General features: G+C 37.5%; 1 protein-coding gene across 5 annotated transcripts in view; it reads left to right on the forward strand.

The window, feature by feature from the left end:
- DGKH (diacylglycerol kinase eta) overlaps positions 1-15,244 on the forward strand; it is a 167,604-nt gene that overhangs the window by 111,034 nt on the left and 41,326 nt on the right. For 4 of the 5 annotated variants that reach the window (XM_021375075.1, XM_021375093.1, XM_021375084.1 and 1 more), the window contains 9 exons: positions 1,483-1,589; positions 2,543-2,668; positions 3,800-3,902; positions 5,528-5,690; positions 7,981-8,089; positions 8,381-8,520; positions 10,482-10,569; positions 13,867-13,952; positions 14,964-15,063. In XM_021375075.1, coding sequence (XP_021230750.1) covers positions 1,483-1,589; positions 2,543-2,668; positions 3,800-3,902; positions 5,528-5,690; positions 7,981-8,089; positions 8,381-8,520; positions 10,482-10,569; positions 13,867-13,952; positions 14,964-15,063 — 1,022 coding nt within the window. The remainder of the gene's footprint in view (positions 1-1,482; positions 1,590-2,542; positions 2,669-3,799; positions 3,903-5,527; positions 5,691-7,980; positions 8,090-8,380; positions 8,521-10,481; positions 10,570-13,866; positions 13,953-14,963; positions 15,064-15,244) is intronic. The other variant, XM_021375104.1, reaches the window with a different exon arrangement.

Raw genomic sequence — 15,244 nt, forward strand, 5'->3', positions numbered from 1 at the left:
TCTTGTACGCTGTCTTCTGTTCAGATGTGTTTTTCTTGAAATTTCCATCTGTGCCATCTTAAGATCATTGTTTCTCGAAATGTTTGTTCAATGCTCAAAATAACATGAATTGTTGTTTGATGACATTGGGGCTGCAGTGGGGTGATTTTCAGAAAATCTGGTCTCAGATTTGATAAATTACATTGCACCCACAAATCAAACTTTGTTTGTGGCTTGCTGTAATATTGTCCATGGTGTGGCTTTCTGCAGCTTTTCAGATTCATGGTTTGAATTTGTCCGTGCCTGGTTGGGAGAGGAAAGGGTGAATACAGGGCCCTGAGATCTAGATGGTAGATAAATAGGGTTTGAAAATTGTTATTTTCCTATGCCTTAGTCATTTGGATTTTCCTACTGCCCCTCATGCGTGATGTGTTGTACCTTAATCTATACAGCAAAGACAAACGTGTGTCATTTGTGAGTTAGAAGCTGAATTTGATGGCACTACTTCTCCAAAAGCAAAACTGCTAAGGCCCAACACATTTGGAATACAGTCTTTGTTTCTGCACTTCTCTGACAGTTGAGATTTTAGGCAAGTAGAACCAGCTTGCATTGGCAAACACACAATATATGATGCTGAACTATTCTGAAAATGCAAGCCTATCCTGTTGGTTGGGAGCTATGAATGCTGCTTTTTGAAATGACCAGGGGAGTTGCTGTAAAGCAACACAATTTCTGTTTCCATTTCTTTCTTTGATCTAAACACATACTGTCACACATCTCCCAGAATAGGGATGATGGCTCTCAAACTGAAATTATTGCTTACCTAGTTTCCATTCACTTTTAAAATTGATCTGGCAGTAGATCAGTGGAATTAAAATGAGAAATTTATGATTCACAAGGCCTTTTTTACCATGGCTTAATGTTTTTAATAGTGGACAAGTGATGGGCCAAACCTTTTGATTGTTTCCTGTCAAATATTTGTTCCAAAGAGACTACTTCTTCTGGTCTGCTGGCTAGTTCTCATAAACTTTTAATGGTCTTTGCTAAAATAATTTATATAATGCACTCTAAACAGAATGTTCTCATACACTTCCAGTAAAAAGAAATACCCTCAGTTGTATGCGTCACTGTGTTTGGTGTAGAATGATATTGTTAGCTAGTGGTGCTAATTAAGTGGAAAGAAATACAAATAGTTAAGAGTTTGTCTGACTGTACTAGACATTTGTGCTGAGTTATTACAATTAGAGCATTTTTTTAATAAATAATCCAGTAAGAAGTCAGGCCTCACTTACTGTAACCTCTCAGAAAATACTGTAACCACTGGTTGCCTGAATAAATATATCATCACCTAATTCTTCCCCTTCTCAGCTTCAGGGAAAGCTGGCAACAGTAAGTGACATGTACTTGGCTGCTTTATGGAATATCTCTATTTAATTTTTTTAGGATGTGTATCACTGAAATACAACAAATAACACAGCCTACATGTTAATGTGTGTCTTGCAGTGTGTAAGTTTAAAGCACATAAAAGATGTGCTGTCAGAGCAACAAATAACTGCAAATGGACTACATTAGCCTCCATTGGAAAAGATATCATAGAAGATGAAGATGGTGTAAGTAGTATTCTTATTTACAGTACTTTCCAATAGCTGGTTCTTCTTAATGGAAAAAATGGCTAAGCAAAGAAATGTTGTCATGAGACCCACTGAAGTTAATGGTAGGTGGCTGTATTCCCAAACACTTTTCAAAGATTAACATGATATTTAAAACAAAATGTTATATTTCTTTCTTACAAGACAAGCTTAATATCTGTGGATGCTAGATTGTACAAGTGGTACAAGATTTTAAAGACCACATGCAGAGAAACTGAAGGTGAAGAATTGCTCTGAGAATTTCCTACTGTTCTTAAGCAGGGGTGGTATTTTACACCATTACTGGGCTGTTTTGGCAATCTATTTTGTCTCCTCCTTACTGATAGCTGTTCCCCAGGAGTTCTGTTTGGAATTAATACTGAATTGCACACCTGGGAATTTCTTTTAATGCACAAGTTATTATTACTGGGACAGCGAGTGCACAGAGAAAAGCTTTGTCCTGAACCTAGGGTCTGCTTATTGAGCTGTGACTTGTCAGTCCTGGATGACTGAGGTGGTACATAAAGCCACAGATGTACTCTGCTCTCCTGCCTGTTCTTTTGAATTTTAGTTGTTGTGATGGGTTTGTGCTGTGTAGTCTGTATTAAGTGACTGGGCACATACTTGTTTCAGAGAATCTCTAGATTTAACTGCCTCATTGTTTTGTGCTAGTTGCTAACATAGCGTCATAAATAGTTGAGTGAGAAGTGTATCCCTTCTTCAGCTGTCACACTTTCTATCTAGCACGTGAAACAGCATCGTAATCCACCCTGATAGCAGTTGCCTACCAAGAATCAGTGTCACATGGCTTACTTTGCCGCTTTTTTGATGAAAAGATAGAGCTATGGAAGGAGTTATAATCCACTTGAAACTGAGAGACAAAACCTGTGATTTCTGTTTCTGAGTGTTAAACTTCTATGGCTACTTCTTCACAGATAGCTATGCCTCACCAGTGGTTAGAGGGCAATTTGCCCGTCAGTGCCAAATGCGCAGTCTGCGACAAGACCTGTGGCAGTGTTTTACGCCTGCAAGATTGGAAGTGCCTTTGGTGTAAAGCTATGGTAGGTGCCACATCCAAGTGCCTAAGATTTTGCCAGCCCTTTTGCTTGCCATTATTTTTATTTTTTCATTTCATAACTGTGCTTTTAGATTGAGTGGGAAGAGGCAGCTTGTGCAAACTCAGGTCTTTCTAACATTCAGCGTTCCTCATGACTGTCCTACTTCTTTTGCTTAATATTTAATATGCCCACATATGCAGCTTTTCTTTAATAGGTGTTATCCAGTGTGATTTCTCTGCCTTCTCCTAACTGAGGGTTCAGATGCCTGTTCTGTATGCCTAATAAACATATGTTAACTTTTTTGTCTCTTTCATAATGGTTAATTTGCATTCATCTTTAACAATATTACTGTAGGACTCTTGAAGTTCACTTCTTTAGTATACTTTGTAGACTGCTGATTGAAATTCTATGAAGATGCAACTTCTTTCCCCCCCCCAGAATATATTTTTTCCCTTATTTTTTTAATCTAAAAAGAATGCCAGAATGTATGCTAGACTAAATGTATATGCTAGAGTATAGAATTGAGAAGTCAGCAGATTTTTTATTGACACTTTCAGCATACAGATGTCTAAAGCTCGGTGTGTTGGCAGTGGGAAGTGATTGGCATCTCCAGAGGAGATGTGAAATTTAGATGAACTGCAGCACCTTCCATATGTGTGCCTGATTTTCCAGTAGCTATGGAAGAAGGCAGTACAACACATAGATTATGGGACACTGGATATGTTTTCATCTGGTTTGCCTGGCTTGGTAGATGCGCAGGCTTTCCTGCAGATTTGTCTGCCAGAATATCCAAGTGGACCACAAGTACGGAGCAATAGCTTTGCATGTGCAGAGTGTGCCTGCTCCCCTCAGCACAGATGCAGGATGCAGGAAATTTTGTCCTAATTTGCTAGAGGATGGAGATAAACCATTCAATTGAGAGACAGTTCATACCTGCCATAGGGGTAGTCAGAGATGAAGTTCTCCAAAGTTACATCTTGTGGAATGTGTGACTAGCTTTTGTGGTTAAACACTCGTATACAGTCCCTCTACACCTAAATGTTATATTTTAGTCTGTTTTTGTTCCACAGATACTGTATCTGTTATAGTTTCACCACTGTAGATTAGAGAAATAATTTTTTGTTTATTTTCTAGGTTCACACTGCGTGTAAGGATCTGTACCCTCGTAAATGTCCACTTGGCCAATGTAAGGTATCGATCATACCTCCAACAGCACTAAACAGTATAGACTCTGATGGTACGTAGTATTGTGGTGTGTTCAGTGGTAGTTCTGGACTTGCAATGGCTAGTGCATTCTGAATGATTAAGCAAGGCTAAAATCCCTCAGCTGAACAGGTGAATGTTGTCTTCACAGTTAGAAAGTAACCTCCCTAGAAATTTTCTCTGTTTTTATTTATGACTCTTAGAAACTTTTCCACTCAGTAGTGCTCCATCCTTAGTTAAAACAGTCTGATGCCTGCCTGACATGCATCCCTTGTAGAATGAGCTCTCAAATTCAGATAACTCTGCTTGATACTACATGCTAGCTAATGTAAGCTAGCTGAATGGCTCAGATTCAACAGCTGCCTTATCAGGCTAAAGAGCAGAATGGCTTATGTGGTCTTTCCAAATTTCTTTCAAATGTAAGCAGTGTAAGAATCCTGCAACGCACTGATAAAGAAACCCAGCAAACATTCAAAACTCAGATGTGCTCTTTGGTGTCTCAGAATAGAGATATGTAAGCAGTGGGAGGCTGTACTTGAAGGCAGGGAATTGAATTAATACAGTCTATCATGAAATCCAACAGTTTTCTTTTTATAGTTCAGGTTGATGCCGAATGTAGACCAACAAATTTAACACAGTTTAATGACTTTTATTGTATGAAGATAAATATAAGTCATTGTTTATACTATCCATAATCACTCTTTTCTATTTATTTGCTATTTGGTGTCCAGATCAGAGCACCATTCTGCTGTCTATTATTCATGATAAGAAGATTGTTCTATATGTGAAATTATTTTTCTTGGCACTATAATAAATTAAACAAATCTTATTTAAAATTATACATTATGATAATGTGGAAGCATTATGCATAATGTGGTAGCATCCTTTAATGCCGTTTTTTAAGTATATCTTTAGTATTTGTTTTAGGCAATAAAAATGGCACAGTAATATTGCATGAAATAAATGTCAACACCTATGCCTGTGATGTCTGATTTTGAAGTGTTGCTGAGAAAGCACTACTTCCATGGAATACTAATGCTGCTAACAAGCAGTGTCCATTAGTGCCTACTGAGAGTCTTATTGAGTGTCTGCTGTAATCATTTAAGACCTGTGTTGATATTAATAACCACAACTGAAGGTCTGTTGTTCCAGGAGTCTATTATAATTACTACTCTAACTTCAACCCCCCCAAAAGTTCTCATGTAAAGAGAAACTGAATATGATGACTTTTAAAATCAGTGAGTATTGTTAGAAAGTTCAGGCTTGGATGATCCAGTACAACCCAGTGAAGAAAAATCAGATGAAAAACTAAACACTTCCAGCTGAAATATGTATTTAATTCTGTGATAATCTGTGAAGAGATTTGAGCAATATGCCAAAAAGTCAACTGTGTTTGCTGTGGAAAAAAATAAAGCTATTGTCTTCAGGATTTTACTAAATTTTGACACTGAAAGTACTAGAGAGAAAAAATGAACTGGTAAATCTTGAGCAATTACGTTTTCCTTGCAGGGCTAATATTCAGTTTAGTGTTTACACAATGCATGATAAAATGTACTTCTTTTGTCTTTCATTCCTTTCTTCCTCTTTCCCATGATTTCTTTTTGTGTTGTTCATATTAGAAAGCCTTATTTATTTCATTCTTTCTAACTATGTTCACAGGTTTCTGGAAAGCCACATGCCCGCCATCCTGTGCCAGTCCTCTTTTAGTTTTTGTTAACTCAAAGAGTGGAGACAATCAGGGAGTAAAGTTTCTTCGTCGATTCAAACAGTCGTTAAATCCAGCTCAGGTGTTCGATTTAATGAATGGAGGACCTCACTTAGGGTAATGACCTTGGAAATCTTGAGCAATCCTTTCTGCAAGGGAATTTAGTGCAAAGCATAGTATTGTGTTGTCCACTCATTGCAATAATTCTACCACCAATATCTAGCATGCGACTACCTATTTAAGATTTGCAATAGATAACAGAGTTTCAGTATGAATTCTGGTGGGTGAAGGGATTGCAGGTTAATGTTTTAATTTTAGGAAACCTCAGCTGCAGTGGGTCATCAAGTACACTAAAACTTGTGTCATTGTAGAAATACATTCAAATTATGATTTAGGTAACAAATGCAAGGGGTCATGAAAATGAGCATCTCACAAAAATTTGGAGTCAGACCATGATTAAAACCACCAGGCATTCTACAACATCTGAAGGTTAATTGCTGGGGAGATCGAGGTGAGATCTGAATAGCGGTGGCCACAACCCAAGCATCTTTGTACATTCATAAAGATTAAATTCATGTACATTTTTCTGCTGACTAACTTAATTCTGCTCAGATGTAGCTTTGTGGTTCAGTGGCTTACTAAGATCAGTTAAAGCAACTGGAAGCATTATTTTTTGTAATCTTGGAGAATTATCTTTGCATGACAAGAATTAAGACAAAGCAAATGAAAACTAAAGAGTGGGCAAATAAGGCAAATATAATTGAATACAAATTGTATTTTTATAGTTAGTATGGTGTTTTAAAATATATTAACTCTTTAACTTGTAATATATTTTTATTTTAATCTTTTATAATTTAAATCTTAAATCTGGATTTAAGTCACTTTCAGCTAACATTTTGTACATGTAATTATAATAACAGATAAAAGTAAGGAAGGCTCATTTGTACTGGAGAGAATTTTGAGGCAGTCTGAAAAATACACCTGTTTGAAAGTTCTCTTTCTTCTTATGCTTTTATCTATCAACACCATGATTCAAGAGGTTCACTTTGCATATGCACAGTAATTGTAGGTCAGATTGATTGCTTTTAAATATTTATCCTCAGTTTCCAAAGAGAGGTCCTTAGCAGTTATTCTATCAGGTAGTAATGATGTCTTTTTTTTTTCTAGTTGATCTAAAAAGCTTAGTCACATTCTTTCCTCGAATGAATGTATCTTTTGTTCTGAAACTGCCTATCATATACGCATCACATTATTTACTTCAGAAAAAGATAAAAGCTTAAAAAAACTGTGATCCTAATATGTTGCTTTTTAGAAATAGTTCTCAGATCATACGTATTCTGGAAAATAACATGCATTAAAATAAACACATTTATTTTCGTTATTTTAAAAGCTAACATTTTCACATTTATTTGTTTTATTTAGTTAGTTTGCTTTTAAATCCCTGTTGTTTTTACCTCTTGGTAGTTTCTTCATATCTCATTCCCCTTTCCTCTCTGTCTCACATTTCACAGAAGCACACGGAGTCACAGAACTGTAGGGGTTGGAAGGGACCTCTACAGAGCATCTAGCCCAAGCCCCCAGCTAAAGCAGGTTCCCTGCAGTAGGTTGCACAGGAAAGAGTCCATATGGGTTTTGAATGTCTCCAGAGAAGGAGACTCCAAGACCTCTCCGGGCAGCCTGTTCCCGGTGCTCTGTAACCCTCAAAGTAAAGAAGCTTTTCCTCATGTTCATATGGAACATGGGTTCCAGTATGTGCCCCTTGCCCTGTCACTTGTTCTGCTTATTCTTTCTTGTTCTCAATCTCTATGCTGGTGAAGGGTATTATGTTGTGTAGAACAGAATGAGGAACTATAGGAAGTAAGGGCAGGATATTGCTTTGAGTATGTAATATGAAAAACAGTATTTTTTACTGTTGTCATCACCTTGCTTGTAATAATTGCCTCTGCCTGTCCTTGTGTTTAATCAGTCACAAGTTGGCAAAAGCCCACTGTTGTTGTGGAGGATATCCTGTTGTTACATCTTAACCTTTTCATGTGAAAAAATTCCCGTGCCACCTTGTGCTTCTGACCTTAGTGGGAAGCATGTAGCAGCTGTAATTTCATAGCTTAGAAACTTTTTTAATAGTAACAATAAAATCCTGAAAACAATATCAAGGAAATGTTTTTAAAGTAAAACTCTGCATGTTATTTATGGGAAATGTCAGTATAAGTGAAATATACAGCAACAAATGGGATATATGCAGATAGCTTTATTGCAGTAGCTGGTTGCATCCACATACCTCGTAATAATAAAAGACTCACCATCAAGGTGCTGGATACCATATAGTCATGTAATGCTTGCTCACAAGTATGACTGGTCTCTTAGTGGCGAACATGAATGGCTCTAACAGGTTGCATTTTCTCTCCAGTTTGCGGTTATTTCAGAAGTTCGACAACTTCCGGATTCTTGTATGTGGTGGAGATGGAAGCGTGGGTTGGGTGTTGTCAGAAATTGATAAACTCAGCTTGCACAAACAGGCAAGTGTGTATGTTTACTTTCCTTTGCTATAGTCACTCACTATATTTCTGTAAGCTTTCTCTTCCTTAATTTGATTCTTTCTCATTTACATGTATGTAGTCCAAACTCTGTTAAAAGAAATTTTTTTATGAAATAAGCAGGGTAAGTTGTGCTATAATTACACTGTTTGATTTGCAAGCTTTTGACATCAGCTAAATAATTGATATTATTGAAGTAACGAGTATTTGTAATAGATTGTACTTTTTCTTTCTAGTTTTCAATAGTAGATTTGCCCCTGTGTTGTGTTTCAGTGTCAGTTAGGAGTGTTACCCCTTGGTACTGGAAATGACCTTGCTCGTGTCCTTGGTTGGGGAGGATCCTGTGATGATGATACGCAGCTTCCTCAGATTCTGGAGAAATTGGAACGAGCCAGCACAAAAATGTTAGACAGGTAAACTGACATGTGTATATACCTGATTTACCATGAGATTCAAATTGTATTTGGGTTCCTTGTGGCCTAAGTCCATCATAGAAAATTAATCATAGAGTCACAGTATGATTGAGGTTGGCAGGGACCTCTGGGTCCGTCTGATGCAGCCCTTGCTCTAGCAGGGACACCCACAAAAGGGCGCCGTGGACCATGTTGAAATGTGTGTGTCTGTATGAGGGTACAGATCCTACTCATGAGGAAAGTCAAGATAGTAACCAGGACAGATCTTCACTGTCCTTTCAAACCAAAGAGTCAGAGGGGAGGACAGTTGATGAGAATTGCCGTTGTTTTGCACAAAGATGGTTAGGAGGAGGTATTTTCTTACGTAACTGATGAAACTGCGTAACTGTCTGTTAGAAGGTATAAACATTAAGAAATTGCATAGATTCAAAACCATTCTGAGCAATTTCACAGACTCCCTGTGTGCTGTTAAATACCATTAAAGGTAGCGTAATTATTTAGGAAATACCTGAGTTCTGTATCCTTGAGTGTGGGGAGAATTTGCATGTTGTGCCTTCGCTCTTGCATGCCTGAGGCATCAGGAGCTGTAGGCAAGATGCTAGGCTAAGTGGATCTTTGGTTTGATCCAGTGCTGCTCTTTCTGTTTGCTATGGTATTGTCTTAGTCAAAACCAAATGACCTTCCAACCTCTGGTTTTCTATGCTAGTTGCTGGCTAGATGGTTCTATAATAAAGCAGATGAACTGATTGCAAACTACTAGATCATTCTACAGAAAACTGTATATAGAATTACTCGTTACTGATCTTTAGAAATAATTGGTGGCATGGGCTTTCTGAAATATTCAGATTAAATCATACATTCTTATTCTGTACTGAAAAGAACTTAGTTCATTTTTTGCTCTTACTACAACAGAGTTGCTCCCAACGCCATCTTCGGTGATCTCTTGTTCTTTTCAGCAGATGTGAAGGGTGTTGATATTAGCAATTTCATACTTCCTGTGCTGTACTGTCCTTTACCAGGGGAAAAAAATATATGTCAATGAAAGTGAAGCTACTTCAAAATTTGCTTTGTTCTCATGCCTCCATCCATGGAAAGCTGATGTGAAGCTAGAGCTTTTTTGTAGAATCACAGAGTCATAGAACATCCTGAGTTGGATCCATAAGGATCATTGAGTCCAACTCCTGGTTCCACACAGGACCACCCAAAAATCTGACCCTATGTCTGAGTGTTGTCCAGATGCTCCTTCAACTCTGGCAACCTGGGGCTGTGTCCACTGCCCTGGGCGGCCTGTTCCATGCCCACTGCCCTCTGGTGCAGACCCTTTCCCTAACCCCCAGCTGCCCCTCTCCTGACACAGCTCCATGCTGTTCCCTCAGGCCCTGTCGCTGTCACAGAGAGCAGAGCTCAGCGCAGCCCCTCCACTCCCTGTGAGGAGCTGCAGCTGCCATGAGGCCTCCCCTCAGCTCCTATGCTCTGGACTGCACAAACCTAGGGAACTAAGCTGCTCCTCATACATCTTGCCCTCCAGACCCTTCGCCATCTTTGTAGCCCTCCTTTGGACACTCTTGAATAGTCTTATGTCCTTTATGTACTGTGGTGCCCAAAACTGCACACAATACTTGTAGTAGTACATGTATTTTCCTTTGACTTCTGCAGTTGCTTTGCAATATAAAAGAAATGATGCAAATGTTGTATTTCAGAGTCTTCATTAGCTTCGTTAAATGACCCACAATTTCTTCACAAATAAGGCTTGTTATCAAATCGTTAACAAAAAATATGAGTAATATAATGTCTTTAGTTTCAGCTATTTCACTCATATTCAGCTGTCTTATGATTAAAATTTAAGCTTTTTAAAGAGGTTATTCTGTAGCGTGCCAGTGTACTTTCCTTTTGTTGATACTCTTAAGAAAAGACAATACTCTAGGAATCTGGAAACATAAAAGCCATTATGTTTCTTTTAGGTGGAGTATAATGTCATATGAACTAAAATTACCAGCAAAGCCTTCTATTCCTTCAGTCACTGTAGAAGAAGAGTCAGAGGAATGCCAGGTGAAGTTTCACTTTTGATTTCTTTTTCATGGGCTTAACTTTGAGCTGCTGGTATGACAGACTATGAAATATAATTAAAACAGTTCTGTGAAAAGTAAAAACAGATGCTTTCTTATCTGCTAACTCAATTGCAGTTAATACCTGCTCACTGTGCATATATCAAACAAACATGGTTTCAAGTTCTGTATTTGTCAACAGTTTACGGGCAGGTTTGGCCCGGTTCTGTGACGAATGGGGTGGGGCACCTACAGACCCACGCCCTGGGAAAAGGAAAAGGGAAAAAGGGTAGGGAGATGGGCCTAAGAACAAAACAGCGGCAACGATCTGAGGAGAAACAAACTAATTTACTAAATAAGATATCGGAATGCAAAATAACACAATACAATTACAGTTTAAGCTAATAAATCTGATAAAATGAGAGAGAGTGTCCAAAATTAAAGTAGGCCTTACTCTAATACCGACGGTGAGACGACTGGGGAGCGAGATGCTGCCGGGATGAGAGACAGGATGAGAAGAGAAAATGTCTCGTGATCTGCAAACAGTTTTATCTTTCCCTCTGAATGGAAATGGTAACAGAGCAGCAAAGTCCCCTGGGAAATGTAGTTGTTCTTCTCTTCTGAGAACCAGGTACCCAGAACTATCCATGGTCCACAGGACTGGAGCATTAACTCTTCAACTCCCAGTGCACTACATGATGTTATGATGTGGAATACCAATAACCAAAAATCATAAAACCATGACAGTGTTATTTACCAAATATGAATGAAACTAGGGAGTCTTCAGCAAAGCTGTAGAAATAAATTGGTTCTATAAATACATACTGAAAAAAAGAGAATGTTCTCTACTTACCTTGAATTTGGAGTAAGCATTGAGAAAAACATTTTGAAGGTGATGGTTGTTTTCTGAAAGAAAGAGAGAAGCTGTTGGAGCTTGTAGAAGTCAGTGAGATTGGATGATACCACCTGTTGTTCTTGTTGTCCTTTCAGAGAGATTGAAATCATAAGTGACCTCAGAAAAAGGAAAGTGGAGTCTATCTTTAAAACTAGATTTGTGTTTGTATTGTCTGATGAGGATTTGATTTTGCTGGAGAATGAGATGCTTAAATCAAATTAATTGACATAAAAAGCTTGATTAAGATGACAAAGTAATGTATTCCTAAGGAAGTTAATGCATGTCAACTTTAGCTCAAAAGTAGTTGAGAAGCAATAATTAATCAGGAGGTTCCTGAGTGATTTAATGATTCAGGCTGTCGTAATTGGCAGGAAGGTTATAACCTTTGACAGCTTGGTGGATATAGAGATGCAGAAAGACTGAGGCTGCTCTGACTGTAATTCTAATGTAGTTGTTTCCAGTGTCAGCAATGCAAATTTGAGGCTTTATCTTCTCTAATTTTGCAAGACTCTTAACATTTTCAAGTGTATCTTCTTCACCTTGTAAATACCTTTTCTTCTTGTTTGTTCTGGCTTTGAAATTATGTTTAGCCTCTCCTGAAAATTAAATTAAATAGTTGTACAAAACCTCTTTTTTGGAAAATCAATTCTGCAGTCTATTACTCTGATTTGGAGAAAGCCGTTTTCTTTTGAGCTCGCTGTTTAATTTCTTTGTGTGTAATTTATTGAGTAATGATATTTCAGAACAGATAACTAACCTTACAGTAATTGATGTAGTCAAGTGCAGTGCAAAAATTAACTATCAGTACATAGCTGATTCTTTTTCTCTTTCTTTGAATTTCAAGAGAACTGTTTCTCTTGGTTTGGTCCCAGAAGACTTTACTATTGTTCAAACAGTTGTTCATTCTTACAGATTAGATGTTGAGGTATTGTTTTCCTTCCTTGAAATTAAAATTCATAGAATCATAGAATGGTTTCGGTTGGAAGGGGCCTATAAGATCATCTAGTTCCAACACCCTGCTGTAGGCAGGAACAGCTCCGTCTAGACCAGGTTGCTCAAAGCCCCATCCAGCCTGGCCTTGAATGCCTCCAGGGAGGGGGCATTCACAGCCTCTTCTGGGCAACCTGTTCCAGTGTCTCATTACCTGCACAATAAAGGATTTCTTCCTAATATCTAGTAAAAATCTACCCTCTTCCAGTTTAAAACCATTTCTCCTCATCCTGTCTCTGCATGCCCTTATAAAAAGTCCCTCCCCATCTTTCCTGTAGGCCCCCTTCAGGTACTGGAAGGCCGCTATAAGGTCCCCCTGGACTCTTCTCCAGGCTGAAGATCCCCATCTCTCATTCTGTCCTAGTAGGGGAGGTGCTCCAGCCCTTTGATCATCTTTGTGGGGTCTCAAGTAGAGCAGAGTAGAGGGGCAGAGTCACCTCCCTTGCCGTACTGGGCATGCTTCTCTTGATGCAACCCAAGATACGGTTGGCCTTCTGGGCTGTAAGTGCACACAACTGATTTACTGTCAGAGCTCTACAGTGAAGGTTGGGTTTTAGAATGAAAAAAGTGATATATCTGGTAAATATAAAATTAAATATAAAAACAAGTATTAAAAAAGATGGTGATAGGTGAATCCATGTCAAGGAGAAAAACACACAGAGACATCTTAAGAGATTCCTAGAGGAAGCCATCAGAAAATTTCAAACTGCAGTTATTTTTAGCTTTAGCTTTGGAATGCGGTTAGAATTTTCTGTTCAAAATGAGATCTGGATCCATGCCTGTTTTGAGACAGGATTGTGTGTGAACATGATTCTGATCTCTTCTGAATCTTTTGTAACTTTTGTAACACTCAGGAATTCCTCTTGGCAGAAAAAGAAGGAAAATGCACACTTTTCTTCCAAGCATTTTTATGAAATATAATTAAGGATGAATCACTAAGGATTTTCTTTGATAACAGTACACCAAATTTTACAGCCTTTGTCAGTAGGAGTACTTGTGGAGTAAGATACCATTTGACAGCAAAAAGAAAATTCGAGATTGTAACCACAGGCATTTGACTTATTCTTAGTCAAGCTGCTTAGCCTCATGGAAACTTTGTTAGTTTTGGAAATAAAATAAATTAGATTATGATTGTTTAGTATGTAACAAATCTGCAAAAAAAGGGAGATTGTTTCTGCCTATTTTTAGCTTTTAAAAAGGAGACAAAGAGCTGTGGATCCAAGTTCTCAGATACAGTGTTATTTTTAATATTAAAAATTTGTTGTGTAAACCTTAGTATGAAGATAGGAGCAGCACTGCTCTTACAGTAGATCTGCCATGGAAATCCTGCTACGTTTAAGGTGTTTCGACACACAAGTTGGTGTTAAAATGCTGAAAAGTGTGGAAATTGAAGTCTTCTTTCCTCTTTGTTTTCAGATATCTGCTTATGAGGATTCAGTTGCTGCTCATCTTGCAAAAATTCTCAATTCTGATCAGCACTCAGTTGTCATATCTTCTGCCAAGTGAGTTGGTCATTTTTATGTGCTGTGAAGGATAAATCTTCTGTGTAACGTTACAACCATAGTAACCTCTGTCTAAGCCCAATTTGCTTGTGGTTGGCCCAGCTGGTTTGACTTAATGCTTTAGAGTGGATATTTATTCTGCAAAGGTTTTATATAATACAATTGCAAATAGATAGTAATAAAAACAGTAGCATTTTAAAACAAATTACATAATATTAATATAAAATGCTTTTAATTCACTCAAAATTCACACCAATTACATATGAAGCTTACAGTTACTAATGCAAATATGTCACCTACTTCACATCACATTTATTCTGTTTTGTTTTATGCATAACTGTAGCATTAAGAGGACAAACAGCTCCACTGCTGTGAAGCAGAATTTTGTATCAGTAGCTGTGCTATAGCTCTGTTTGTAGCAATTCAATAAACAGTGGTCTCAGACAACCATGTATTTTCTCTTTCTGCGAACAGAAACTTAAAAATGAGAGAATTACTCTACACATCATAGACATATCTGAAATAATAAGTATTCTGTGTACACTTTCTCACAGAATATTCAGAAATACATCTGACTATCATTGCATCTCATTTTCTTCTGCTAAAAGCAAGTCAACAAAATTTCATTTTTAAAGCATACATAGTGCATTTTGAAAAGTGAACTGCATAATATTATTATTACTCCAAATTCTAAATTGTATCTGTATCTTGTTAAATCTATGTAGTTCATGAAGAATAAATTAATATTAGTCACGTTAATTTAAGTTCTTAGAAATAAGATGCATGGAAAGGCTTAAATAAAAAAGAAGAAAAGGAGAAAGTTTTTTTTAATAGCTTTTCACTTGAATTTTGCAAGCCATGGAGAAAAATATCATTTGCAAAACTCATTTGACAACAAAAACAGTGCATGACAGTGTGCATATAATTCAATTGCCATAAGATTTTTTAATTCAAAACATGTTTATTTTATTTCATTTCATTTTATTTCTCCCCTTTTCTATTATTACCAAGAATATTGTGTGAAACTGTAAAGGACTTTGTTGCCAAAATAGGGAAGACTTACGAAAAACCGGTGGAAAATGCAGATGAAGCTGATGCCATGGCCATTAAAGTAAGACTATGACTGTATTCTGGATTAAAGTTTTTTCTTTTTTGTTTTCTTTCGTTTTTTAAGTTTCTCTAGCTCATGGATGTTTAATTTTCAAATGGCTTCAGCATGCCCATCCTGGCTTCCATTTCATTTCATCACTTTAGAATTCTGCTCTTCTGAGTGCATAGACCACCTTTGCACT

The sequence above is a fragment of the Numida meleagris genome, chromosome 1, assembly GCF_002078875.1.
Source record: "Numida meleagris isolate 19003 breed g44 Domestic line chromosome 1, NumMel1.0, whole genome shotgun sequence".
Taxonomy (NCBI): Eukaryota; Metazoa; Chordata; class Aves; order Galliformes; family Numididae; genus Numida; species Numida meleagris.